Source organism: Sphaerodactylus townsendi, linkage group LG07 (genome assembly GCF_021028975.2).
Source record: "Sphaerodactylus townsendi isolate TG3544 linkage group LG07, MPM_Stown_v2.3, whole genome shotgun sequence".
In the NCBI taxonomy this organism is placed as follows: Eukaryota; Metazoa; Chordata; class Lepidosauria; order Squamata; family Sphaerodactylidae; genus Sphaerodactylus; species Sphaerodactylus townsendi.
In genome coordinates, this window is record NC_059431.1 from 98,535,570 (window position 1) to 98,561,526 (window position 25,957).

The 25,957-nt window shown below is 43.6% G+C and overlaps 1 protein-coding gene across 1 annotated transcript in view; it reads left to right on the forward strand.

Moving 5' to 3' along the window:
• The window catches only part of PRAG1 (PEAK1 related, kinase-activating pseudokinase 1), a 68,928-nt gene that overhangs the window by 13,340 nt on the left and 29,631 nt on the right, over window positions 1-25,957 (forward strand). The window contains exons 2-3 of the mRNA XM_048504185.1: window positions 5,924-6,341; window positions 21,564-23,332. Coding sequence (XP_048360142.1) covers window positions 6,051-6,341; window positions 21,564-23,332 — 2,060 coding nt within the window. The 5' untranslated portion in view covers window positions 5,924-6,050. The remainder of the gene's footprint in view (window positions 1-5,923; window positions 6,342-21,563; window positions 23,333-25,957) is intronic.

Sequence of the window (25,957 nt, forward strand, 5' to 3'; positions counted from 1 at the left end):
AGCATTGAAAACACAAATCTCTTCAGTAGCGTATTATCATACTCACAGCATGTCTTTAAATGAGAGTAAAATTATTCTTCTTTGAACAATGAACGTATCTCAGTAGTTTAATTTATCTAAAATATTTATAAGCCTGTCTTTCTTCAAGGCAACTGGGAACTTTGAAATTATGTTAAATACATCTTCAGTGCACACAGGAAGTATCATTATCTAATGCTCCAGATGGTCTTACATAAAAATCTTCATATCCCACCCTTCTTCGAAAGCATTTAGAATGAGTAAAAGCTTGTTTTAAAAAAATCACTTCACTTCATTCTCAAAGAGAATATGTTTCGTAGGGGTTCTCCCTTCTCTCAGCATTAGTCAAAGAAAAACATTTAAAGTGTTCTTGGCAAAAATCTGTCTTTCTTCCTTCCCCCACCCCCACGCCCACCACACCTAGGTCTGGAGTTTCACATCTCTTCCTTGTGCCAGTCGTGCTCTCCTCCTCTGTTCTACCTCCCGGGGTTGTTGTGAGGTAAAATGTGAGAAGAGGAAACATGTATGCTGCATTGAGCTCTTGGGAGGAACAAGAGGATTAAAATGCAATGGATAAAATTGATATATAAAGATAACAACTTTGTTGTCAAATTGTAGTTGCTAAAAACTTGTGGTTCACCGTCTCAGGTGACTTCAGAAAGACAGGGGATTCTTAAATATAATAATATATCCACACTGCTTCACCTGAAAAGTCAGATTCTCCCTCCCCTCTCCCAAAGTTTTCTTCTGGAACAGGTAATAAAGCCTGCTTTTCACCTTCGCTCACTTTTCTGTTTATTTGCTGCGTTTCAATGCCCCTTTTCCGTAAAGGCAGTTTACATCTTGGAAAAACAGCATCTCTGAAGGCTCAGAGGACATGAGCTGCTTGGACAGGGCTCCCAGGTCGGTCCGTCCGTCTGTCCCCCCCCCCCCCCGGCCCCTGGTGAGGGATGGAGGAGTAGGATTGTCAGATCTAGGCTGGGAAACCCCTGGAGATTTGCGGGTGGACCTGAGGAAGACACTCTCCAAGAGCATCCATTTCCCACTAGATAACTGATCTCTGTGATCTGGAGATGAGCTGAAATTCTGGGGCATGCCCAGGTTCCATCTGGAGGCTGGAATCCCTATGCCTGGGTCAGCCTTCTCCTCGAGGCATACAGATCTAAGTAGCCCCAGAAATGACCTGAAAGTTGTGTCAAATTTGTGGCCCTCCAGATGTTATGGACTACAGTTCCCATCATCCCCTGCCAGCATGATGCTTGCAGGGGATGATGGGAACTGTAGTTCATAACATCTGGAGGGCCGCGAGTTTGACACCTGTGTGGGATTCTCTCAGGTCCTTGGTGGCGATAGTGTCTTTGATGCCAGGGGTGAAAGTAAACCTGGGTCAGCAGCAGTTAAAAAGTGGCCAAAATGATATCTCTTCTCTTCTGCTTCGACGCCCTGCCCCTCCAAGACAGATGGATCCTGGAGATCTTCAGGAATGATAGCTGATCTCTGGATTATTGAGATCAGTTCCCCTAAATTCCCTGTTAATTAATGATATTGGCATGTTATTGTGTATTTGTTGTTGATATCCATTGGTATTTAGCTATGTACATGTCGTGATTGTTTGCTGATACTGTTACATTATATGCTAATGGTTCGTGTTATTGATAAATTTTGTGTGATGGTATATTTTGTAATGTACGATACTGACTTTGTAATGTACGATATTGAGACTTGTTATTTTGTTGACTTTCGGAGTAACATAACCCAAAAAACAACTAAATTACAATCTGAACTTCAGCATTGGGGAAAAAAGCAACAGAGGTGGATGAAGGATGGGATAAGAAAAAATAGCAAGGAGGTGGATATCAGGAGATCTGATCAATCATTTAGTTTTTGTTCTCCTGCAAATGGACCTTGAGCTTGTTTGGAGGTTCTAGCAGGGGAGCGCAGTTATAGTATACCCTTGACTGAAGAAGGGTACATTCCTTCTATCTGGAATAGTCATCCTCTTCCACCAAGCTTGCAGCTTCAGGAGGGATGCACATGGAGCAGTGAGGAAGGCAGGGGATATCTGCCTAGCCAACCAGTTCAACCGAAACAACCCTAGTGAACAGCCGGGTGAACAGATATCACAGCCAGATCACCTGAACATCCAGAAATATTTAATTTAGTTTTTGTTTGGAAAGAGATGTGCAAACAGAAATGAACATTATGAGGACCACAAGCCGCTTCCACACGGGCCAATAAACACAAATGTAGGATAGTTAAAAAAAACATTTTGGGAGGGAACTTCGCACAGATCCCACCCCTAAAACGAGTCTGCCCCGTGTTATTTCCCCCAAACTGGGTTTTTTGAGAATTGGTCTATTAGCGAGTCTTTTTAAAAAATCCCACATTTGCGGCCGCTTGTAAGCGAATGGCTGGGCAAGAGGCGTTTTATTCGCCTCTGTTTTCCTTTTTTAAAAATTTTGTGGCTTACATCTGCGTAGCTACCCTGTTTTCCCGAAAATAAGACCTACCCCGAAAATAAGCCCTAGCATTATTTTTCGGGATTTTTGTATGATGCTTGAAATATAAGCCCTACTCCAAAAATAAGCCCTAGTTACAGATTCCCTAGCGCAGCTGATTTGGTCATGTGGGGGGCGCAAAATCATGGGGAAAAATAAGACATCCCCTGAAATTAAGCCCTAATGCATCTTTTGGAGCAAAAATTAATATAAGGCCCTGTCTTTTTTTCGGGAAAACATGGCACGCAGGTGCAGATGGTCGTCAGCATGGCTGTGGGGGTTCATTTGTTCATGCCTGCGTAGATATGCATCAGTGGGAAGTAAATAAAACAAAAGAGACGTGTCTCTGTGTGAAGGTGCAACGGCAACCCAGATTGTTTCCTTGGGCTTGAATTTCTGCCTGCACAGATGCATGTGAATGCAAAAACAGGAAAACGGGTTACTTTATCCCAACTGCAACCCGTTATACATTTGGAAGGGGCCACAGATCTGCCAGTGAACATGGCAGCCTCGCGTTGAGTTTTCCTGCTTCTTAATTGTATCTTGTACCCTGTATTCTGATGCTGGTATGCTGAACAATTTCCTGTGTTTAAGACCCAAAGGCGGGGAAATGTACAACACAACGGCAGTGAGACACAAAGGAAAGTCATGCTTCATATTTTGACCAAGGAGCTGGAAACGTGCCACAGGGCTGCTGATTTTAGTGTTGATCCATGTTCGTTTCAACACTTAGAAGATAAGCCAGAGGTTTCCCAGAAGTCTGTTGAGCTTGCAGAATTGTGGGTACTGAGATTGCTGAGATTTTCTGTAAACAGTTTGTGCAAATAGTATTACGTGAAAATTTGCTTAATTTGTGAGCATTTTGTTCCTCCTTTTCCGTGTTGAATAGGTTATTTACTTTTCCATTACTTTCTTTAATTGGGCTCTGTTTTGGTGGGGTTCTGCATTGCTACTGAACAGCAAATCATCTCCTTGCTTGATGATTTGGCATTAGCCTTATTGATAACTTGGGAGGAAAGAAAGCCAGAAAACATTTTAGTCGGGGGGCTGTTTGGCTTCGGCAGTCAGGCTAGTAAGCATTATTAGCCAGCAAGAATCTTTATTTAGTTATTCTTTTTGCAGGCATTTATTTTATTATTTCCCCTTGCCAGCTTAGAGTGGCTTCCAACATAAGATAAATGCAATAAAATTATATTTTCTCTGGACAAGGCTGTTTCCATTTCTGCTCTGGACAAAACTGGATGTCCCACCACACTCCTGCATCGAATGGGAGCTTTGCTATTGCTCATGAGAAGTAGGATTACACCCCTAAAAGAGAAGGCTGTTTAGGAGAGTCACGCCGTGGTGGCGAACCTATGGCACCACAGATGTTCATGGACTACAATTCCCGTCAGCCTCTGCTAGCATGGCCAATTGGCCATGCTGGCAGGGGCTGACGGGAATTGTAGTCCATGAACATCTGAAGTGCCATAGGTTCGCCACCACTGAGTGAAATAGCCATCATTATGGTGGGCTGGATACATAAGGAGAGGCAGCATAGCTCAAGTCCCCCCCTGTGGGGGTCTTTCAGGTAGAATGGGGTCCTCCAGGGTCAGGGGAGGAGGGCACATTTTGCTACATTCAGTACATGCATTAAATATAAGAGTGAATGATAAGCACTAATTTACGTGGGGGGAAAGTACATACGTTCCAGACAATAATCCATTGGAGGTTGGGCTAATCTACTTGGGTTCAGGATTGTGGCTCTACCTACCTAATCCTGTCAATCAGGGGTCCGCAACCTTTTCTTTTTTTAGTCTACTGAGGTGACAGCTGCTGCCAAAGAAACATTTTTTAAAAATCTGCGCAGCAAATCAAATCTCCAGCACTCAGGGAGAAGCTTTACTGGATAGAAGGCCCATTAATTCAGGGCGTCATTGTTTCTAATTCTGAAGTGCGGTGCGGGTAAGAAAGAAACAAAAGGTTCTGTATATTTGGGGGAAACCCAATATATAGTTTTTAAAAATCTCATTGTTAAATAGTATCCTAAAAACAGTAGAAAATACACACTTAAAAGAAATTGATTGCAACCAGTGACAGTGTTGGAATCTTGCAAGACCTTTGTGTGAGATCTTGGTTGCCATGTTTTTTCTCCATAACCAACACTTCGGAATATGGTTGGTGGCCCTCCCTTTTCAGCTTCGAAGAATTGCCTCATGGAAAGAATGCTTTCTTCATACTGGAGGATGGGCCCTGCAGTGGAAGGGTATTCCATGACGCACGTGGGGTTGTGTTGTCAGTGCTGGGATTTTGGGGTGTCAAGACAAGTAGCGGGTTTAGGGTTGCCAACTCTGGGTTGGGAAGTCCTTGGAGAGTTGGGGTTGGAGCCTGTGGAGGGAACTCAGTGAGATATAATGCCTAAAATACAGGCTCTGAAGCAGCTACTTTCCCAAGGGGAAGTGATCTTTGTAGCCTGGCGATCAGTTGTAATTCTGGGAGATCTCCAGGCTCCACCTGGATGTTGGCAACTGTAAGCCAGTTGGCATCGTTTCTTATACACACTTCCTTGAAATCTTGAGTGAAAGGAGGCTTTGCTCCTATCGTTGGACCAGTACCTAGAGCAGCCAGATAGAAGAAGAGTTTAGATTTATACCCTGTCTTTCTCTCTAAGGAGTCTCAAAACAACTTCCAAACCCCTTCCTCTCCCCACAACAGGCACCTTGTGAGGTTGGTGGGGCTGAGAGTGTTCCCAGAGAACTGACGGGCCCAAGGTCACCTAGCAGGCTTCATGTGCAAGAGCAGGGAAACAAATCCAGTTCACCAGATTAGTGTCCGCTGCTCATGTGGAAGAGTGGGGAATCAAATCCAGTTCTCCAGATTAGAGTCCACTGCTCTTAACCACTACATCCTGCTGGCTCTACACCACATAAGCCTTATTGCCAAGTGCAGGAAATAGTAATGAGGTGGTAGGATGGAGGGAAAGCAGATGTGTTAATACCTATAGATTCTAATTTGCAATATCAGGATGCATGATACTGTGCAAAAAAATCTCTGCATTCTTGGGGCACCTCTCCGCTTTATGCAGAAAGTGGTTATCTCTTTATAAAGGGAAGTGTTGCTGGTGGATCCTTAGCAATGCCAATGATGTGTTGTGGAGGCCTGTTTGAATTGGGACTTCCTGGCACTTGTGCACAGGTATTTGAGAACTTACAGCTGTTTCCTGCATTTTGTGTGCTTCCTGCAAGGAAAAATTGTATACCTCTGGTGCCCTTGTGGTTAACTTGACTGCCACTGTGGTTAACGCGGGGGGCGGATTGCAGAAGGTTGTGTTTTTAGAGAGGCAGTTCAAAGGGATAAAAGGACAGTATTAAAGAACATCCTATTTTTCAGTCTGTGTTTAATATGCACACTGCTTTCTGTCTCTGCAGATAATTTGGTGATCGAACAAGCCAGAAAGCTAAGACCAGTCGCAAAGAGGAAGCGGCACAAAATGAACAGTGTCGCTTCATACGCAAGATCCAGAGGGCCATCAAAGTGAAGTGAGAGGGCTTGAAAATGTCTGCGTGCAGCGATTTTGTGGAACATATCTGGAAACCTGGATCCTGCAAAAACTGCTTCTGCCCTAGACACTTCCATCAGCTGCAGACGCCAACCCTCGACCTGGAAAGCAGCAGCAAGCTAGCGCAGGATCTGCGTGGAATCCGAGCCAAAGCCGAGACTCTGGACAATGAAGGCGTGACTTCCTTGCCTTACACGAAGCCGACAATTGCCGTGAAGCCGACAATGATAAACTCAGATATTCCTGAGGTGTGGGCGGATGGGAACCTGAGTACAGATATCCCGCAGGTAATTATTAATGAGAGGCGTGGTGCATTTTTACAAGATTGCTTCCGTTGTAGCATTTGCATTTGCCTTGGAGGAATCCTGGGTATTTGCTGAAGCAAGACTCCTTGTAAATGAGTCCGCTGTTCTGCTTCCACTGGCCTAGCATTGTCCTGCTTGTTGGTAACTGAGGGAACAGTTGCATGGTTTCAGGATATAGGCAAGGCCCTGTTGGTTTCAGGAGAAACTGGAAAGGTCTAAACTTTGCTGCTCAATAAATGCTGTTGTTTGTTCAGGGTTCCATTTGAGGCCAGGCAAGCCACTGCTTGTTGATTCAGGGCAGCTTAGATTCCATCCTTCTCCCAAGGAACTCTGGGTGGGGCGACACATATGATTTTCCTGTCCCCATCTTACCCTCTCAATAACCCTGAGAAGATTAGGATGAGAGGAAGTGTCTGGCCCCATGAGCTCCACTGCAGGTTTTTTAAACAGAGGCTGGATGGCCATCTGTCAGTAATGCTTTGACTGTGTGTTCCTACATGGCAGGGGCTTGGACTTAATGGCCCTTGTGGTCTCTTCCAATTCTATGATTGTGTGATTCATGGCCTAGTAGGGATTATAATTTAGTTGTCCCAGGATTATAATGTAGTTGTCCCAGGTTTAGTTGTCCCAGGTTTAGAGCCAGCGTGGTGTAGTGGTTAAGAGCAGGTGCACTCTACTCTGGGGAACCGGGTTTGATTCCCTGCTTTGCCACTTGAGCTGTGGAGGCTTATCTGGGGAATTCAGATTAGCCTGTGCACTCCCAACACATACCGGTTGGGTGACCTTGGGCTAGTCACAGTTCTTTGGCACGCTGTCAGCCCCACCTACCTCTCAGGGTGTTTGTTGTGCCGGGGGAAGGGAAAGGAGATTGTAAGCCCCTTTGAGTCCCCTTACAGGAGAGAAAGGGGAGATATAAATCCAAACTCTTTTTCTTCTTCTGACTTTCCAGCCCAAGGAGTCCCCAGCGTGATCATTGTGGGCACCATGACATCTACTGACACCTTTCCTTGTGCCCACCAAGTGTTTTTAGAAAGTGGGCAGGGCTGGGAGGAGGAGGGGGCTTTTGCCCAGCAAGACTTCTGATTGGCTTTTGGAGGTTGGCTGCACAGATATTTAAAAATGTTTCTTTGGCAGCAGCTGCCACCACAGCATGATGACCTTTACTATGTGACTGAGGGTAAGCTGTAGCAATCATTTTGTGGCTTACTCCGCCTCCTGTGGCAGCCATTTTGTAGCTGCACCCATCACTCTGTGTCAGAATTCCAAAAGTGCTTGTAGGTTCAAAAAGGTTAAGGGCCTTTGCTCTAGCTGCTACATCACATTTCTCTCCTTGGAGGAACCTTTTAACTCCAGCTACTCTGAGCCAAAAGAAAGCTCCTTCCAGGCTTTTTTGAACTTGACCTTCACTCTCTGAGGAACAGCAGCAGTGTCCTCCAGCTCAGTCCCAGAGTCTTTTAAGTAACATGACTATATCCTGTCACAGAAAAAGATGTTAGGAAGGCTGTATATTCCTCCACCATAAAAGGCAACGTGCCGGACTTTCTTTGTTGTGGAATGCTCTGCCTGGGTCCTAATGCTTACCTAGCCCTGTTCCACCCCCACCCCCATCCATTTGATAGTTGGAAAGTAAAATACATTTTGGCTTTCAGTTTAATTATGCAACAGTGGCATTCAACTCAGTTGGCAACACATAAAAATGAATGATAATTCTCATATTCATTCGGGACTATATTCTAATGCGGAAGCATACAATTTTCTCAGCTGCTGCCCCTCAACTGACCATACTAACATCTTTTTCTGAGACAAAGTATAGCGATTAGAAGGATCACCTCTGTAGAGAATGAGACTCTCCAGAGTGAACCAGCTCACTTCTGTTCCTCATTCTTTAACTGCTTGGCACTGGAAGCCCAGTTTTTTTAGAGGGTTAAGCTATGTGGTTAAGCTAACAAAACACTAAGCCAAGACAAAATCATGTTTACAATATGGCTAGAATAACATTTGCAAAGTAACGTCCTGACATACTAACCCATAGAGGGCCAGGTTCTTCAGTCTACATGGGATAACCTCCTTGACATCTGTTCATTTTGGGTGGACCAAGTGCATTATAAGGAGAGCATGAGTGGTATCATAGTTAGACTGTTGGACTAGCATCTGACAGACCCAGGTTCAAATCCTCACTCTCTGCCACAGAAACTTGCTGGGTGATCTTAAGCCTGTCAATCTCAGCCTAACCTACTTTGCAGGGTTGTTATAGTGATAAAATGGAGGAAAAACTGGAGAACGAGGTACCCTTCCTTGAGCTCCTTGCAGGAAGGATTGGATAAAAATTTATTAAATATTTCTGGTAACAAAGGAAGCCTTTACAGTGGAACCTCTGTTATCGTCGCTTTCGGGTTTCGCCAGTTTCGGTTTTTGCCGGTCATAATTAAACCCCTGCCCGTTTTTTTTTTTTTGCCGATTCATTTCTGCTGGCGCCGGTTTTTGCTTCATCGCCGCATTTGCGCGAAAATGTACGCTTTTTGCACAAATGGGAATTCTGCTACGCCATTTAATCGCGATGAAAGCACATGCAACAAACGGCGTAACCTCAGTTTTCACTGGTTTCGGTTTTCACCGAGTGTCGCCGGATGGATTACCGGCGAAAACCGAGGTTCCACTGTATCAGTATTATCTTAATACTGTATTTCCCTAGTAAATTAGATTTTTAACCCAGTGCCAGCAAACGTATAAGAAACTAGCATTCATCTAGATTATATTACCAGAAGTTATTAGGAGAATAATAAACATTTCTTGCGACCAAATGTGACATCTGAGATCCATGATTTGGGAAACAGTCCAGAGCACCACAATTCCATCCTGAAAGGAAATGAAATTAAATATGTACAGTATGTGCATTTTTGAAATTCTCTTTTCATACTCACAGTTCTTGAACCAACTATGCTGGCTGGTTCATTTAACTTGGCATAGTCTGTCCTAACTGCCACTGGGTATGATCCATTGACAGAATTCCCTGCTGTCACTGGAGATTTTCCACAGGATTCAAGCCTTTATATCTTACTTCTTGCTAACACAAAGCACACAATGGCATTCTTTACTGGTGTAGGTCAATGTTATGCTAAGCAAAGGGCCTTTCAGGAATAAACCTATAAAGCAGAGCTAATAGCCGAGATGCATGATAGGATTTTCTAATCATCGGTGTTACCAAATCTCATTTAATGGGATCTTTCTCATGGTACATTTCTTTCTTCTGGAAAGCCTCCCCCTTACCTCAATAAAATGGTCAGATTAAAAATTGAGCTAGTATTTCAGTAGGAAGGAAGAGTCAGCAACAGAAAAAGAAATGTTGGTGGTACCTCCATTTTCCATAAGGCTATTTTCTTAAGAGAACGTATGAACAGTTTTAATTGCATTTAGAAACCCATAAAAAGGCCTGATATTAATCATTGAGAAGAAGAAGAGTTTGGATTTATATGCTGACTTTCTCTCCTGTAAGGAGTTTCAAAGTGACTTACAAACTCCTTCCATTTCACCCCCGAAGAGTAACTCCAAGGGGGTGGGGGGCGCGAAACACTTGGCATGCCCCCCTGTGGGGGTGTGGCGAGGGCATTCCGGGGGTGCGATGGGGGTGTTCCAGGGTAAGGCAGGGGCGTTCCGGGGCAGGACGGGATGGAGGACACCCCGGTGCACTGGGCTCTTTCCCCCCTTGCTACACCTCTGCCCCCACCCCCCACACAGTCACCTTGTCAGGTTGGTGGGGCTGAGAGAGTTTTGAAGAACTGTGACTAGCCCAAGGTCACCCAACAGGTTTCATGTGGAGCAGCAGGGAAACAAATCCTGTTCACCAGATAAGAGCCCACCACTCAGGTGGGGGGAATCAAACCCAGTTGAGCAAGAGGTTCTGAATTATTCCATTTCCCCTATTCTTCCATGAGACAGATCTTTGTGATCTCCTTCTGAAGATCAGAAAGGACATCTGTGCAATATAACGAGATTTCTGCATGTTCTTTTTACATCGGGAGGTTTTGCAACAATGTCAAAGTATGTGTTTGTGTAAAAGGTTGTGTTGAATTAGTCACAGGGATAACGATTTCATAGTGATATCTTATATTTTTTCAGTTCTAATGGTAATGCCAGTTATGTATAGAGACTGTTATTAATGTGTCACTTCATCTGTTTCTTACTTTTTGGGGTTGCAGATTTCGACGCAGCTAGTGGTATATTTAACCAAGTACCAATCTATCCATAAAATGCCCGTGATATGTTAGGTGATTCATTCAAACAGTACATAAAATGTCAGAGTAAGAAAAATAAACCGTGGATCGTGTTTAGGATTTTCTGGAGGTGTTGGTGAATGGCTTCAGAGTATGAATAAAGCAGCATCCTCTTCTTAATACTGTCTCCTTTGATACAGACAGAAATTCAGCAAGTGAATTTACCTGTATCTGCAAGATTCTGTCTCTCTCCCTCCTTCCCTCTCTCTCTACACACACAGAAGAGGGATGCAGGGGCATTCTTTTAATAGGCTGGAAATGTGAGAGAGCCCCCTTTAAAGCCAAGTTTTAAAGTTAAAGCAGTGTCAGAGAGCACATGATGCTTTTTTAACGAAGGGAGTCTCAGCCGGGTCAGTGTCTGGCTGAGAGACTTGCCCGACAGCCTCGCATAATCCTCTCTTGGCTAGGGAAGAAAAAGGAGGAAAGGAATGTAAGAATAAATTCCTGCTGGTTCTGCCTTAAATCTAGATAACAGGAACAGAGGCATGGTAGAATTCGCCTTTAGAGAGAAAATCAGGCCTGTCAAAGGGAATGGATTTGCTAGGATATTACACAAGTGGAGACCTGTGATATTCACTGGGGGGAGGGTAATTTGCTGATTCCCCGTGCCCAATTCCATCTTTACTGCTTATTAGGGGGGGTGGAAGACTCACGGGGAGGGAATCCCATAACCCCCTACCCCAATGGCAAGGCTGGCATGGGCTTCATGCCCCCTCGGCCGCCACTGCTGAGCCTGGGTCGGCTGCCAGCTTCCCCTGCTGCCACAGCTGGCCCAGAGTGGCTCCAAGCGGCTGCCACTGAGCCCAGGGCTGAAGCAGCTGCGTTCTCTGCTGTTGCAGCCTGGCTCTGAGCGATTGCTGCCATCCGCCGCTGTCACCACAGCTGGGACCTGAGTGGCTCCATTCTGCTCTGGTAAGTGCACAGACCTTGCCAATGTATGGGGGGGGGATTTAACTTATTTTATTTAATTCATTGTTGATTTCAGATGTTTCTGCAAACAAGGAGAGTCCCCCAAGTTTGAAGAAAAATCTCTTAGTGTCAGTGTGCCCCAATCTATGGATTTAGGTATTCGTAGATTGGGGTCACACGTTGCTTTTGGATGTATAAATTGTTACTGAACCTCATATTAAATTGTTAATGTATGCCCCTCAACATCCAAAAGACAAATCCATGCCTCCCAAGTGAGCTTACAGTTTGCTAGTGTATCGGATTATTCTTGAACATTGTAGGTATGTTGCTGAAAATAAGTGCTTCCCATCCAAGGTTTCTGACCTAGAGAGCTTGCAAATAAATGATGCTGGGACTTCCAACATGTGATTTGACCCAAAGAGCAGCTGCAGAGCTGTGGTAAGTTGGAGCTGCCGTGTTAGGGAAAGACCATTTCCTTTCTTCACTGCTGTTGTAGTTAATCTCCTGGAAGAGAATCAGAGAAGCCTGGGTTCAAATTCTCCCTCAGCCATGAAACTCGCTGTGTGATCTCACCTGAAGATATCAAATAGATTTCAAAATCACTAAAGCCTAGTATATGAAAACTTGTTTGCCCTTTTTAAAAAAATGGTGGCATTGGAGGATGCTGTAGTCTCAGTTTCTCAAAAGAAAAGAAGGCTAGGAAATTGCTTTTAAGAATGAATGGGGGGAAAAGAGTCTCTGTATTCTGAGGCAGCCCTTCAACATCCCCAGCCCCCACCCTGGCTACATACTATTTGATATGCTTCATTTATTAACAGCCCATTCCGCAGTTACACTTGAAGGCAGAATTTTACAGCATACTGAGCTTTCACTGAACTGACCTGCTTCATGGGGTTGTTATGAGGATACTGTGGAAGAGTGATGTCGGCTACTCGCACCTCCTTGATCAAAGGACAGGATATAAGTGTCGTAAAAGTCATAGAGAGGAAAAGACAGAGATCTGTTTTGTTCCTGTCTTTTTTCCCCTATTAGTATTAGAAGCAGCCCAAGAAAACCATTTTCAGTCATGACAGTGGCTTGGGGGAGTCAAACCGTGGGGTCCTGGGACTGGTTTTTGGAGCCGGATTGCACATCTGGTCTCGTAACTTCCACATCACGTGTAGCCTGGCTCTAAATTTCATTTATGGGGAAAATATTAAAGGGAGGGAAGGAAGAGGGGAGTAACAGGGTGAAGATGAAGAGCAACTGGAGTTAAAAGTGAAGTTTTAAGGCAGCAGAATCTCAAGAGGATCCATGTAGATGTTCATAGAGGAATTCCTTTTTATATGTTGTTTAATGCCTTAGCTCAGATTTTTCCGTCTCTCCACTGCTAGTTTATATTATAGAAAGTATCAATAGAAATTTAAATTTATGCTCAAGGTTTTATTTAACTAGCAGCCTGGTGTACTACTCTTAAACAACTTAATGCCCAATCCCCATTGTTTTCAGTGAAACCTGCTGGCAAATAAATACACTTATAATTGCAATTTCAACAGAGGACTTGAATAGGGAACTTCAGTTGGTATTGTCCGAATGAATGGCAGGTGTAATGTAAACATTGCCTCTGTTTTGAGGGGAAGGGTTGTGGCTCAGTGGCAGATTATCTGCTTTGCACGCAGAGAGTCCCAGGTTTCAGTGTGGTGTAGTGTTTAAGAGCAGGTGGACACTAATCTAGAGAACGAGGTTTGATTCCCCACTCCTCCATTTGAGCAATGGACTCTTATCTGGTGAACTGGATTTGTTCAGTTCACCAGATACATGGGTTAAAGAAAGGGGGGGAAAGAGAGCTTTTTCTTCCTTTCCCATAATACCAGAACTTGGGTGCACCAAGTTGATGGGCAGTAGATTCAAAATAGACAAAGAACTACTTCTTTTACTGAACAAGTAAATCAGTTGTGGAATGCACTGCCAGTGGATGTAGTGATGGCCACAAACATAGATGGCTTTCAAAGAGGATTAGAACGATTTGTGGAGTCTATGTCCATTGCTGGCTACTAGCCATGGTGATTAAAGCGAATCTTTGAAACTCAGTCTAGGAGGTAATGCCAGAGGAAGGCTTCTATGCCCTGTTGCTGGCCCTCCGTGTTGGCCACTGTGTGAAGGAGGATTCTGGATTAACTGGATCATTGATCTGAACCTGTAGAATATTTCTTATGTTCTTATGAATGGAAACACATAAAGTTATATAGTGATATTTTCTAGCTGAAATGTTCAATAGTGTAAGCCAGTGATTCCCAAACACTGTAGCAACATGGCACACAAACTATGTTAGATGCATTCGCCAATCTGTGCCTCCTGGAGGGGACGCACACACCCCCTCCAATGCACCATGGACCTTCTATCTGTCACTGCATGGGAAGATGCATTTTTATGAAAGAAGAAACAAGGATCGTCTGGAATTCTGTGACATACACTTGTTTGGAAAATATGGCCAGACCCGAGCCCAGCTTGCCTAGTGCAAGAATCAAGAATTCTTTTGAGAGTAATAATAAAGAATCCTTTTGAGAGTAATAATAAAATAGACTTCCATTTTCAAAGAAATATACTGTGAAGCTTTTTCGTACCATTCCCCAGTTAGCCAGAGTTTTAGAAACATTGCTGTCTTCTGGTTGTGGTGGGTTTTCCGGGCTGTGTGGCCGTGGTCTGGTAGATCTTGTTCCTGTTGTTTCGCCAGCATCTGTGGCTGGCATCTTCAGAGGTGTATCACAGAGAGAAGTCTGTTAAGACACAGTTAAGAAACAGACGTCTCTCTGTGATACACCTCTGAAGATGCCAGCCACAGATGCAGGCGAAACATCAGGAACAAGATCTACCAGACCACGGCCACACAGTCCGGAAAATCCACCACAACCAGTAGAATCCAGCCGTGAAAGCCTTTGACAATACATTGCTGTCTTCTATTACTCGGGCGGAAAAGATGGGCCGTGATGCTTCCTGCTATTGGAAACAAACAGCATAAGTCAGTTAGTAGATTTTTGCCTTAAATGTCACAGGAAAGCCAACTTTTTTTGGCAGTTCCTGCAGTGTATTATTAGCTTCAGTGGTATTTTACTACTATGTTCAGTGAAAGTGAAAACCATTTCTGTTTTTAAAGTGCAAATTAATGAAATTAAAGGTCATCTACCAGAGTATTGACTGGAAAGGTGCAATAGCATCTTGCAGAAATGGAAAGGAAACATAGAGAAAATGTCTGGCAGTGAGTCATTCTGTGCACTGGGTTATATCTCATACATCTGTCCTTCTATGTCTGTAGCATATGTTATAAAAGGACCCTATTTTTTTAATGCCCATACATATTAAAAGATAAATTATTTGCATGCATCGTAAAATAATCCAGTTTTTTTTTTATTTGGTATACAGCCAGATAATGTGACATTATTAGCTCAACATTAAAAAGGTGGCAGAATAGCTTTTAAACTGATCCCTGGGGGAAAGCCGACAGTTCATAATATAGTATCTATGGGGATGCAGACAGAGAGGGAGGTTTTTCTAAATCAACCACATACAAGCGTGGAACATAGCAATGTGCATGTGATAAGTGATAGTGTCTACAAAGGGCTAGAGGACAAAGCACATAAATCCCAGGTTAAGGACAGAGACAGGGTATACAGGTGTCTCTATGCTAATAGTAGAAGCCTTCGACCTGAAATGGGGGAGCTGGAGTACAGAGTTTTGAAGAAGGACATTAATATAGTGGGCATCACAGAGACATGATAGAATGAGGAAAACCAATGGGATGCTGTTATCCCAGGTTACAAGCTCTACAGGGAGGATAGGACAGGGCGTATTGGGAGTGGTGTTGCCCTCTACGTCAAAGAGAGCATAGTGTCACATAAAATAGACAATGCAAGGGGAGCTGATTCCCCTACAGAAGCAATGTGGACATCGATACCAGGTGCGAAGGATAGTCTAATATTAGGAATATACTATAGTCCCCCTGACCAAAGCGCACAAGAGGATTCTGAGATGGAAAAAGAAATTAGAGAGGCCAACAAAAGGAAAAAATGTAGTGGTAATGGGTGATTTCAACTATCCCACATAAACTGGAAAAATGCATGTTCAGGTCATAGTAAGGAGAGAGCATTCTTGGATATGCTAAATGACTGTGGCTTAGAGCAGATGGTTATGGAACCAACTAGGGGAGGGGTGATCCTAGGTCTCATGTCTTGGAAACGCAGGGGGTCACCTGAGGTTGGCTGTGATTTGATGACTCTTTCCACCAAGATCACGGTCACTCCTTGGCATCTTCATTTAAAAGATCTTGACTGGTATGTCTTGGGAAGAGATCTTTTTGGACATCAAGCCCAGGGAAGCCTCTGCCAGCCAGAGTATATAGTACTGAGCTAGGTGGACTAAACAAACTGGCTTGGAATAAGGCAGCTTTATATCTTTGTCCTTGGTCATTTGGGTAGCTTTCTTAAATTTCCCTTTTTGTTTTCTTTCAAATTCTTCAAATATTTTGCCTGCGCAGGAATGTGCAGGTTTCTCCTTGAAATTCTACTGGAGGCGGGGAACATCTGCATGGGTGTTTTCCAGCTGCTGCTCAGGGAAGGCAGGATGAAGAATTTCGTCACTTCCTGGGCGGGGCTGGACACCCCTCTCTCCTCCAGTTTAGTTTCCTGCCTTGCCAGGGACGGCAGCGCTTCTGACTAGCTCCTCAGCTACTCTTCTTTTTCTCCTGATTGTAAGCAATCTACCTCCATCCTACCTTCTCCTGCCCCTTCCAAGCCTCCCTCTCCCGTGCAATTTTAGATGAAACTTCTTCAGACAAGAAAAGGCCACAAAGATAAGCTGAACAAGTCATTGATACCACGTGCCAAGCTGAAAGGACTCAATTTCTCATGAGCAACTTTATAATAATCAGTTCAGTTAAAGCTTAGGCGAGTATCTTGTAACATTCCGCCTTCAAGTGTAACTGCGGAATGGGCTGTTAATAAATGAAGCGTATCAAATAGTATGTAGCCAGGGTGGGGGCTGGGGATGTTGAAGGGCTGCCTCAGAATACAGAGACCCTTTTTTCCATTCATTCTTAAAAGCAATTTCCTAGCCTTCTTTTCTTCTGAGAAACTGAGACAGCAGCAACCTCCAATGCCACAAAAATTTTAAAAGGGCAAACAAGCCTTCATATGCTAGGCTTTAGAGATTTTGAAATCTATTTGATATTTTCAAGTATGGTTTAGTATTTTGAATATGAGGGGGGTTTGTCAGCTCAACTACCAACCTCCAGATGGGGCCTGGAGTTTTCCTTGGAATTAGTACAGACTATGGAGATTTGTTCCCCTAGATAAAACACCAGCTTTAGAGGGAAAACTGTATGGCACCATATCCCTGCTGAGTTTTCCCCCCTCTAAAACTCTCCCGTTCTCAGACACCTTTCCCAAATCTCAAAGATTTTCCCAAGCTGGAATTGGCAGCCCTTGATTCCCACTTTCTCTCTCTCTGTTCCAAAGTATGCACCGCCATTTTCTCGACTCCACTGAAATAAAAAAATTAGGGCTGTGAGCTTTACACTTGGTAGATTATCCAGTTGATGTTGTTGTTGATTAAGCTGTGAGGTCATTTTTAATTGATAGGGCTGTGAATTAAGGGACATTCCCCTTTTTCACATTTGTATTGGTTTTGATGTGGTAGTGCAGTGATGGCGAACCTTTGGCACTCCAGATGTTATGGACTACAATTCCCATCAGCCCCTGCCAGCATGGCCAATTGGCGATGCTGGCAGGGGCTGATGGGAATTGTAGTCCATAACATCTGGAGTGCCAAAGGTTCGCCACCACGGTGGTAGTGTAATGATTGAATAATGTGCTATCAAGTTTTACCCGACACATGATGACCACTTCCATGGGATTACCAAGGCAAGAGATGAGCAGAGGTGGTTTGCCATCACCTTCCTCTGCATAGTAGTGCTATCTTCCTTGGTGGTTTCTCATTACAGTGCTGACTGTGGCTAACCCTGCTTAGCTTTTATCCCCTTACAATCCTAGTCTAAGTTGGGCTATTTGGGCAGTGGTGGTTGGGAGGGACAGGAGAGAAAATCAGCCACTCAAACGAGCCTATGGGAGAGCTGCTCCAGCATCAGAAGGAGGATGCGGTGTTGGAGGGCGCAGGAGAAATGGTTGTTGGGTTCTGCCTTAGGGAGAGAGTAGGGATGGTTCAGGTTCGGCTCAGAAAAAAGAGCAGACAAAGTGAAGGGCAGACTCTGTCTGAAAGCGTTATCAGAAAACCAAAGAACTGTACTACAACCAAAGTTACACACAGATGCATTCACTGTTATACAATAAATCAAATCTTAGGGCCTTTTTCTCAATTTTCAATTATAAACACATTATTATTATTATTATTATTATTATTATTATTATTATTATTATTAGTAGTAGTAGTAGTAGTAGTAGTAGTAGTAGTAGTAGTAGTAGTATTTTATTTATTTATTTATTTATTTATAATTATTAAATTTGTATACCACCCTCCTCTGCACCTATAGTTCATAGTTTAAATCCATATACGCCACCTGTGCACCTATAGTTCATAATCACTGTCTTCAAGCAAAAATCCAAATGTTTACACTGTCTAAAAAATTTTATATACAGATTCCAAATGCAATTATGTGACCACTTTAAATCTTCTTTTTAAAATATGTAAAATATACTTTATTGTTTAAAAAGAGAATTAAGAAAGTTAAAAAATTAAGGTTTATAGTTCAAAATGAATCCAGATCCCCAAAATATTACAAGGCTATGTGCATCCCCTCAGAACCAAAAAAAAGGTTTGTTACGGTAGTATAATGTCCAATGCAAATATTGGAAACAGCCTTTCCTTTTAATAGTGAATAGTAGCTGGTATTTGTTGAGTTGTAAATTATTTCTTTGCTCTCCCTGTGATATGTCAAAATGACTCAAAAATATTTAGGTTTTGATAATTTATTCAGATATGAGTGAAATGCAGATGATTGATCAGCTAAAACTATTTTAATCTGTAGATAGTCATTTGTTGCTTCTAATACATCCTAACATCTTACTTTTTGACTATCAACTCTAACTATAGTTAGAGTTCAGTAATCCATAACCATCTCTCAATCATGTGGATTTTATGAATACTTAGTATGTGTTAATGAATTATGAGGCAAAGGAAATACCTAAGCATTTTCTTTTTTCCAGGGGGCACAGGGATGCTGGTGCAGGAATTAGCACTGCGTCCCACTGGCAGGGAGGGCTGTGGTGGCCACCCACCAGCGAATCCTCTGGCATGGCCCCATGCCGTTCCCAGTGGCAGATTCAGCCCCTTCCCCTTTAGATGAGGCTGTAAAATTATTCTTTTGTCAAGTAACCTGCTTTATATATCATGAAGAATGGTTTTGGTCAGGTGTCAGTTTTGTCAGTGGATCCTTTATCAAATTATTTGTTCATGAATGCACCTGGTGAAATAGTTACAGGATTCCCCCAAAGAGACCAAGGAAAAGGCAAAATAAAGTTGGCAAGGTGTGATTTGAAAAATACCTTGTGGGTTTGGGTGAGACCTGTGTGGGTTCAACTCATCAAGGTGCAGGACCTAATACATAGGTGTCAAACTTGTGGCCCTCCAGATGTTATGGACTACAGTTCCCATCATCCTCTGCCAGCATGAAGTTGGCAGGGGATTGTAGTCCATAACATCTGGAGGGCCCTGAGTTTGACACCTGTGACCTAATAGATCAAAGTGTGTTGTTCATGGAAACAAATGTTTTAAAAGCCTTCTGGGTTAAAATACCCAGTATAGTTTTAAACCTTCTGAGTCAGAATTCCTGGTTTATTCAAATAAGTACATGTTGAACCTGAGGCAAGAATTACCAAGTGGGCCGGTAAAATACGTGATTGTTGACAACCTTGAGGTGAGGTAATGCTGCCTTATATAACCGACTCAGGATGACAGTTAATACTAGGCACCCTCCAGCCAAATGAAACTTGTTGTAGTTCTCATTGAGTTCTATGGAAGGGAGTGAGGCTGTAGTATAAATGTGTGCCCCTTTGGCTGGATCATGCCTGTTACCAACAGTGCAAAAAACATAAGAAAAACAAATGTCATAAATGGGAAATATAGAGGAAGTTGAAGATTGAGCCATGAGGATAACCCCCCAAAAACAGAGCTCACATTTTGCTCTTTGTTCAGCTGCCTTCTTCTGCCTCTCAGAGATTACAAGGCGTGCCGCTGCCTCTCAGAGAATCGTTCAGTCAAATGGTAAAGTCAAAGGGTTAGATCTAGCACAAAAATTCTGCATGCATAAGTGCTCTTGTGCACATGGAAATGCAAAAGACAAGAAAAGATCATGGTAGCTGCTTGTCCTACATCAAAAGTTTTGCATTTCTGCTATGTTGTGCAACCAATTTCTAGCCAATACAAAATGTAGAGAGGAAAGAGCTAGGTGTTGTACAAGATTGTGCACCACTGGAACTGCAGTCACTCCATTCGTTTCTGCTTACGCATCTCTGGATCCATGATTTTTACAGGAAATGTGAAATGCATGACTGTATGTGAATTAGAGTGCAGTCCTAACCAAAGTTAAACTCTTCTAAGTCCATTGACTTCAGTGGTCTTTGAGCAGGGTACCTCTCCTTAGGACTGCACTGTTAGGCAGGAAGTCCTACTGATTGTAGCGGGAAAGATTGGTATCTCGCTCAGTGGTCTGTTTAAAGTAGTCAACTCTGGATTGACCACAACATTTTTTGTTTGACTTCTTTTTGTTTTTATTTTTAAAAAGAAGATACCTCTGGGAAATGTAAGGCCATGTATGCATGACTACTTACCCCACAGTCGATTCTCTAATTTTGCTTTGTAGTTGGGTTTCCCTATGATTTTTTCTTTACACAGGTTACCTTCTTGCGAAATGTCCCTAGCCAATCCGATCCGCCATTTTGCCTGCCCCCCACCTCCTTGTTGTTCTTTTGAACCTCCATTTGGGGAGGTTGCTTGCTATCTTTTGTCGCTGTTGTTGCTATCATTACTTCGCTAGAACAGCTTGTCAGTTTCACTGGGTTCATTCTCCACTCCAGCGATTGATGTTCAGCATTAAAATTGTAAAAAGCTCTGATCATCCTGAAATGGTGACCTGAAGAGTGGGAGGAACTACTGTGGTCTGGGTAGGGGAAGGCAGGGAGGACCGAGGAAACCTAAATACACAGTGATCTCCTTAACTCTCCCTGCAAAGGGAGAGAAAAGGTTTCACTTTTAAGAGCTTTCAGAAACTGTGGGTATTCTCTTCTCTAACAGTGGGGCAAATGCCACAGTGAGGAAAATGTGTGCGTAACCAAGGCCGCTTCTTCATTGCCCAAAAACAGCGCCCTAGGGACAGTAGAAACACTGTCCCTGGGGCATTGTTTGCAAAGCTGCTGCAGTGCAGCAGAGCCGTGCTCACCCCCCCCCCCCAAACAGCGTGAAAATGCTGCTTTCAAAACTCACTCGAAGAGCGGATTTTTTGGAAAGCATGCAAACGGCACCATGCAAACGGCACCAGGTAGAAGGCGACATTTTCCCCACACCGCTTTTCCATCCCTCTTACTTCCTCTCGGCTGCTGTCACTATACAGAGGCCAGGGGACTCGCCTCCTGGCCTCCTTCCTGGAGGTGTTGCCATGGCCATGGGGGCATGTCCCCTGGCCTCTGTACAGCAACGGCAGCCAAGAGGAGGTAAGGGGGGGAAGCCGTGGGCCCCATGCGAAGGCGGCCCATGGGCTGCTGGGGCGCCGGGACCGTTCACAGAACGGTGTGCAATAAGCCCCGGAGGGGTGCACCAACTGCAAGTATGCCGGTGCACCCCCGCTCACCCGCCTGTGCAGAAAGGGCCCAAGAATCAAACCCAAAGGAAAGTTTGCCCAAAGCAAAGGAGATTACATGTCCATAAATGGCCTAAGATTTCTCTGCAATATCTTCTGTTTTTCTTTTTCCTTTTAAGTAGCTAAACTCTCTAAAGTGTTAAAAATTAAAAACCTGAAAATATTTATCTTTGATTAACACAGGTCAACAGGAGAATGGCACCCGGAAAGCATGTTTTCATGAAAGCGGGAGAAGATCAAAGAGCCTACATAGACAGTTTTGGCAGTCACGTCCTAAGGAAGCCAGTTGGTCAGAATCCTTCAAGAGACTGTACTTCGCATGGCCCTTCCTTGGTTGGCACCACCGGTCCTGCAAAAAAGGCAGAAAAAACCATGACCTTTCTGAGTGCCACAGATGTACAGGAGGGAACTAAAGTTCCTGGCAGAGAGAAGTTGTCCTTGCCATATTTGGGCCTCTATCAGAAGCCATCTGTTTTTAGTGACAGACACATTAATTCAGCTACGGACTCTGTTGGATACCATTCCATGTGTCAAAGTGGAGAGGTGTTCGCTTTAGAGAAGGGTGGTGTAACCAGCTCCTCAGACTTAGAAAATGAAGGCGGAGAATACTGCTCCATTGTAGACTGTTGCAGAGAGTCTCTTGTTCATCAGACCCTAGGAAGTCCCGAAACCCAGCCAGCCTGGCCTGAAAGTGAAAATCACATTCGGAAGCAAGACGGTGCAGTCAATACGGAAACCAAGTCCAAGGCAGCTAATTTTGGTGAAGAGGAAAGCAAAGCTTCAGATCCTAGTTCAGATTTTCAAAGGGACAAGCATCTGCACGATTCCATATACAACCACTTACACTCCGAAACAGAAATATTAGCATTTCCGGTGGATACTGTAGTAAAAAACAGCAGCCCTGTTGGTTTGGGCCAAGGAAATTATCTTTGCTCTCTGGATGGGGCATCTGATCAAACTGAAGACAAGAATACGGAAAATGTAAATGCTGCTGCAGGACAGCCACTTGCTTGCCAGGTGGGCATTGCCCCAAATGAACCCATCTATGCTGAGAGCACCAAGAGGAAAAAGGTGCAGCTGGGGAACTCCAGCACACACCTGATAAGCAACGTTTCAGCATATAGCCCCACTAAGGATCAAACAGATGGCCACTGGAGAGAAAGGGCGCATCACTTGAACCCTGAAAGGGAGTTCCAAGATTCTGCCACTCAAGTAGCAGCAACAATTACCATTATGGCAGCCCACACAGAAAATGACAACCGGACCATCTTTCTTAGCAGCCCAGACTCTGCCGTTGGGGTTCAGTGGCCATGTGTTAGTCCCACCTTTCATCCGGAAACTGGGAAAATGTCATCTTCCTTTGAGCACATCGAAGGGCCTCAAGAAAGCAGTGAGATGATCTTGAGGGAAAACGATCCTGCTCTTCAGGTGCAAATGACTAGCAAGAATATGGTGGGTGAGGGTCCTGCTATTCCCCCTAAGTTGTCCAAAGGGAGCCCACCTAGAAATGAAGGGTCTGTTGCGCAGTCTCCTGGGGCTGGAACCTGTGACAGCAGTGATCACGAGGATGTCAACGTTGCAAAAAATGGGGTGGACCCCACAACTGTTGGACCATCATGCTCCCTTCATGTGAACAGTATCTCCTCAGAGGATCCGAACAGAGGTCTGTCCTCCTCCTGTTCTGAGAGAAGACACAAATACTACAACCTATCCTGGAGCAGGCAGTGCAGAATAGAGGAAGAAGAGGAGGAACAGGGACTCTCAAAAAATGCTGAGGAGATGGAAGCGGAGAATGGGGTAGACGATCACCAAGAGTGGAGGAAATGCTCGGCACTAGAGAATAAGACGGGTGGAATGAGCAAATCGGCTTCATTTGCTTTTGAGTTCCCTAAAGACAAGAATGGCATCGATAACTTTGCACCGCCGCCTCCACCTCCAAAGAAACAATTCAGGTACAGAAATTAGAGGGTTGAGGGCATGTTGGGTGTAGAGAATAGTAGGTAGATAAATAGGTTTCCAAATTACTGAGGCCTCCAGTTAGAGATGAGGCCGTCTCCTATCCCAGTGCTTTTTCCTGCTGAGGAATCTTTAGATATTTATGAGATTTTGGGTCTGCAACCTGTAGAATCTTTAGATATTTATGAGATTTTGGGTCTGCAACCTGTAGTCCAGATGTTCATGGACTACAAATCCCATCAGCCCCTGCCAGCATGGCTGGTGGGATTTGTAGCCCATGAACATCTGGAGAGCCGCAGGTTGCAGACCCCTGGGCCTGTCTCATTAAACATTCTTTATGCTGAAAAGTCGCAAGGCATGCAGGGAAAGTATCACTACCATTACGGACTGACTCAAAAGGCTTGTGCTTATTTGAATGACAGAACTCCTCGTCCAACAATATGAGCACATTGAAATCAAGACACGTAGAATGTGAGTGGGAACAAAAGGGCCAGTCCCGCCTGCCTGCCACAGTTGTTGGAATGTGGGTATTGAAGTCTATGTTTCATACACTTTGTACACTCACAGGTTCTGTCTCCATGTTGAAAATGCAGTCAAAAATGTTGAAAATGTATTCAAAAGAATGCATCCTACATACATGTATTTTGTAGGTGCATAGCTTTTATTTTGGCAATTATGCATAGGTAAGGAGACAGCGCCTCTAGATGCAATGATTCCAGTTCACCTTTGTCATCTGAAGAGGGTACACTTACACCAGCTTAATTGTTATGTACCTGCCAAGATACACTGGCAATTGCAATTCTGTAAGGAGTCACTAAGTATTAACATCCTTGCAAAACTATAATTCCTTGTGAGAGACAAGGTATTAATTATTAGGCTGACCTTTGCGAATGTATTCATTCAACCTCTTTATTGCAGCATAAGAATGAATAGCTGGTGATTCCGTGAATATCTGGTGATTCCCAGTCTTGCCTTTTGGTGGTCAAAAGGGATTCTTTCCTCCCTTTTCTATCGATGGAAAAGCTAGTTGAAACTTGGATCTCAACTATGAGTTTTTAAGGAATTTACATAGAACAGACATGATCATAAAGAAGACATAGGCTGCAGTCCTAAAAATACTTTCCTGGGAGTCAGCCCCATTGAATAATATGGGATTTAACGTCTGACCTGTGTAGGATTACAACCATAACTTTTAAATTGACAAATGTTTTACATTAGGGCTTCATCTGTTATTCAGTTAACATTCAGTTTTCTTAGAAACAGCATTTTTCTGTTATCTTGATAAGTTTTATGTTCATAACCTTCTTGAAATCTAGTCAAATCAAAAGATTTCATTACATTGGCCATATTACACATTTTTTTAATTACACAAGTGTGAAATGGCAGAATGTGTGGCTGCTTCCAGTATATTGTAAGAGATAATTTAGAAGTAACAGTTTTACCACTTTCAGACTGGTTTAAATCAGGGTATATATAGCCATATTCATTTCCCTGTGGGAGATTTTTATGATAGATATGATATAGAACAAAATTGTAGAATTCTAGACTTTCCGCCTCTGTTATAGATGAGTTGAGTCTTTTTCCCCACATGGAAAAAAATTCTCTGCAGATTGTAAACTAGCACATCAGAGAAAGGAGATGCTTAACATAAGAACATAAGAACATAAGAACAAGTCAGCTGGATCAGACCAGAGTCCATTTAGTCCAGCTCTCTGCTACTCGCAGTGGCCCACCAGGTGCCTTTGGGAGCTCACATGCAGGATGTGAAAGCAATGGCCTTCTGTGGCTGTTGCTCCCGAGCACCTGGACTGTTAAGGCATTTGCAGTCTCAGATCAAAGAGGATCAAGATTGCAGCCTGCAAACCACCTCTCCTCCACAAATCTGTCCCAACCCCTTTTAAAGCCTATCCAGGTTAGTGGCCCCTCACCACCCTCCCAGGGCAGCATATTCCGAAGACCAACCACACGTTGCGTGAAGCAGCTGTTTCCTTTTATTAGTCCCAATTCTTCCCCCCCCAGTATTTTCAAGGCACCAGCCCCTGGTTCTAGTATTGTGAGAAAGAGAGAAAAAATTCTCTCAGTCAACATTTTCTACCCCATGCATAATTTTGTAGACTTCAATCATATCCCCCCTCAGACGTCTCCTCTCCAAACTAAAGAGTCCCAAACGCTGCAGCCTTTCCCCTCATAAGGAAGGTGCTCCAGTCCCTCAATCATCCTCGTTGCCCTTCTCTGCACTTTTTCTATCTCTTCAATATCCTTTTTGAGATGTGGCGACCAGAACTGAACACAGTACTCCAAGTGCGGTCGCACCACTGCTTTATATAAGGGCATGACAATCTTTGCAGTTTTATTCTCAATTCCTTGGCACATTATATTTATTTAGTAAAATATGTATATTCCACCTTTCTCTTGCCACTCAAGATGTCTTTCAATTCCAAATGAAAACCATACACAGTACAATAAAATCCTGTTAACTCTTTTCTCCAAAGAAAATGCCTGTATTTAAGATCTGGTTTGTTCTCCACGTGAACAATCCAAAGTTTGTTTGTTTTGACGCTGGAATACGGCCATTGTGTCCCTCTGTGTTCACATTCCTCAATACTCTAGTTTTTACAATA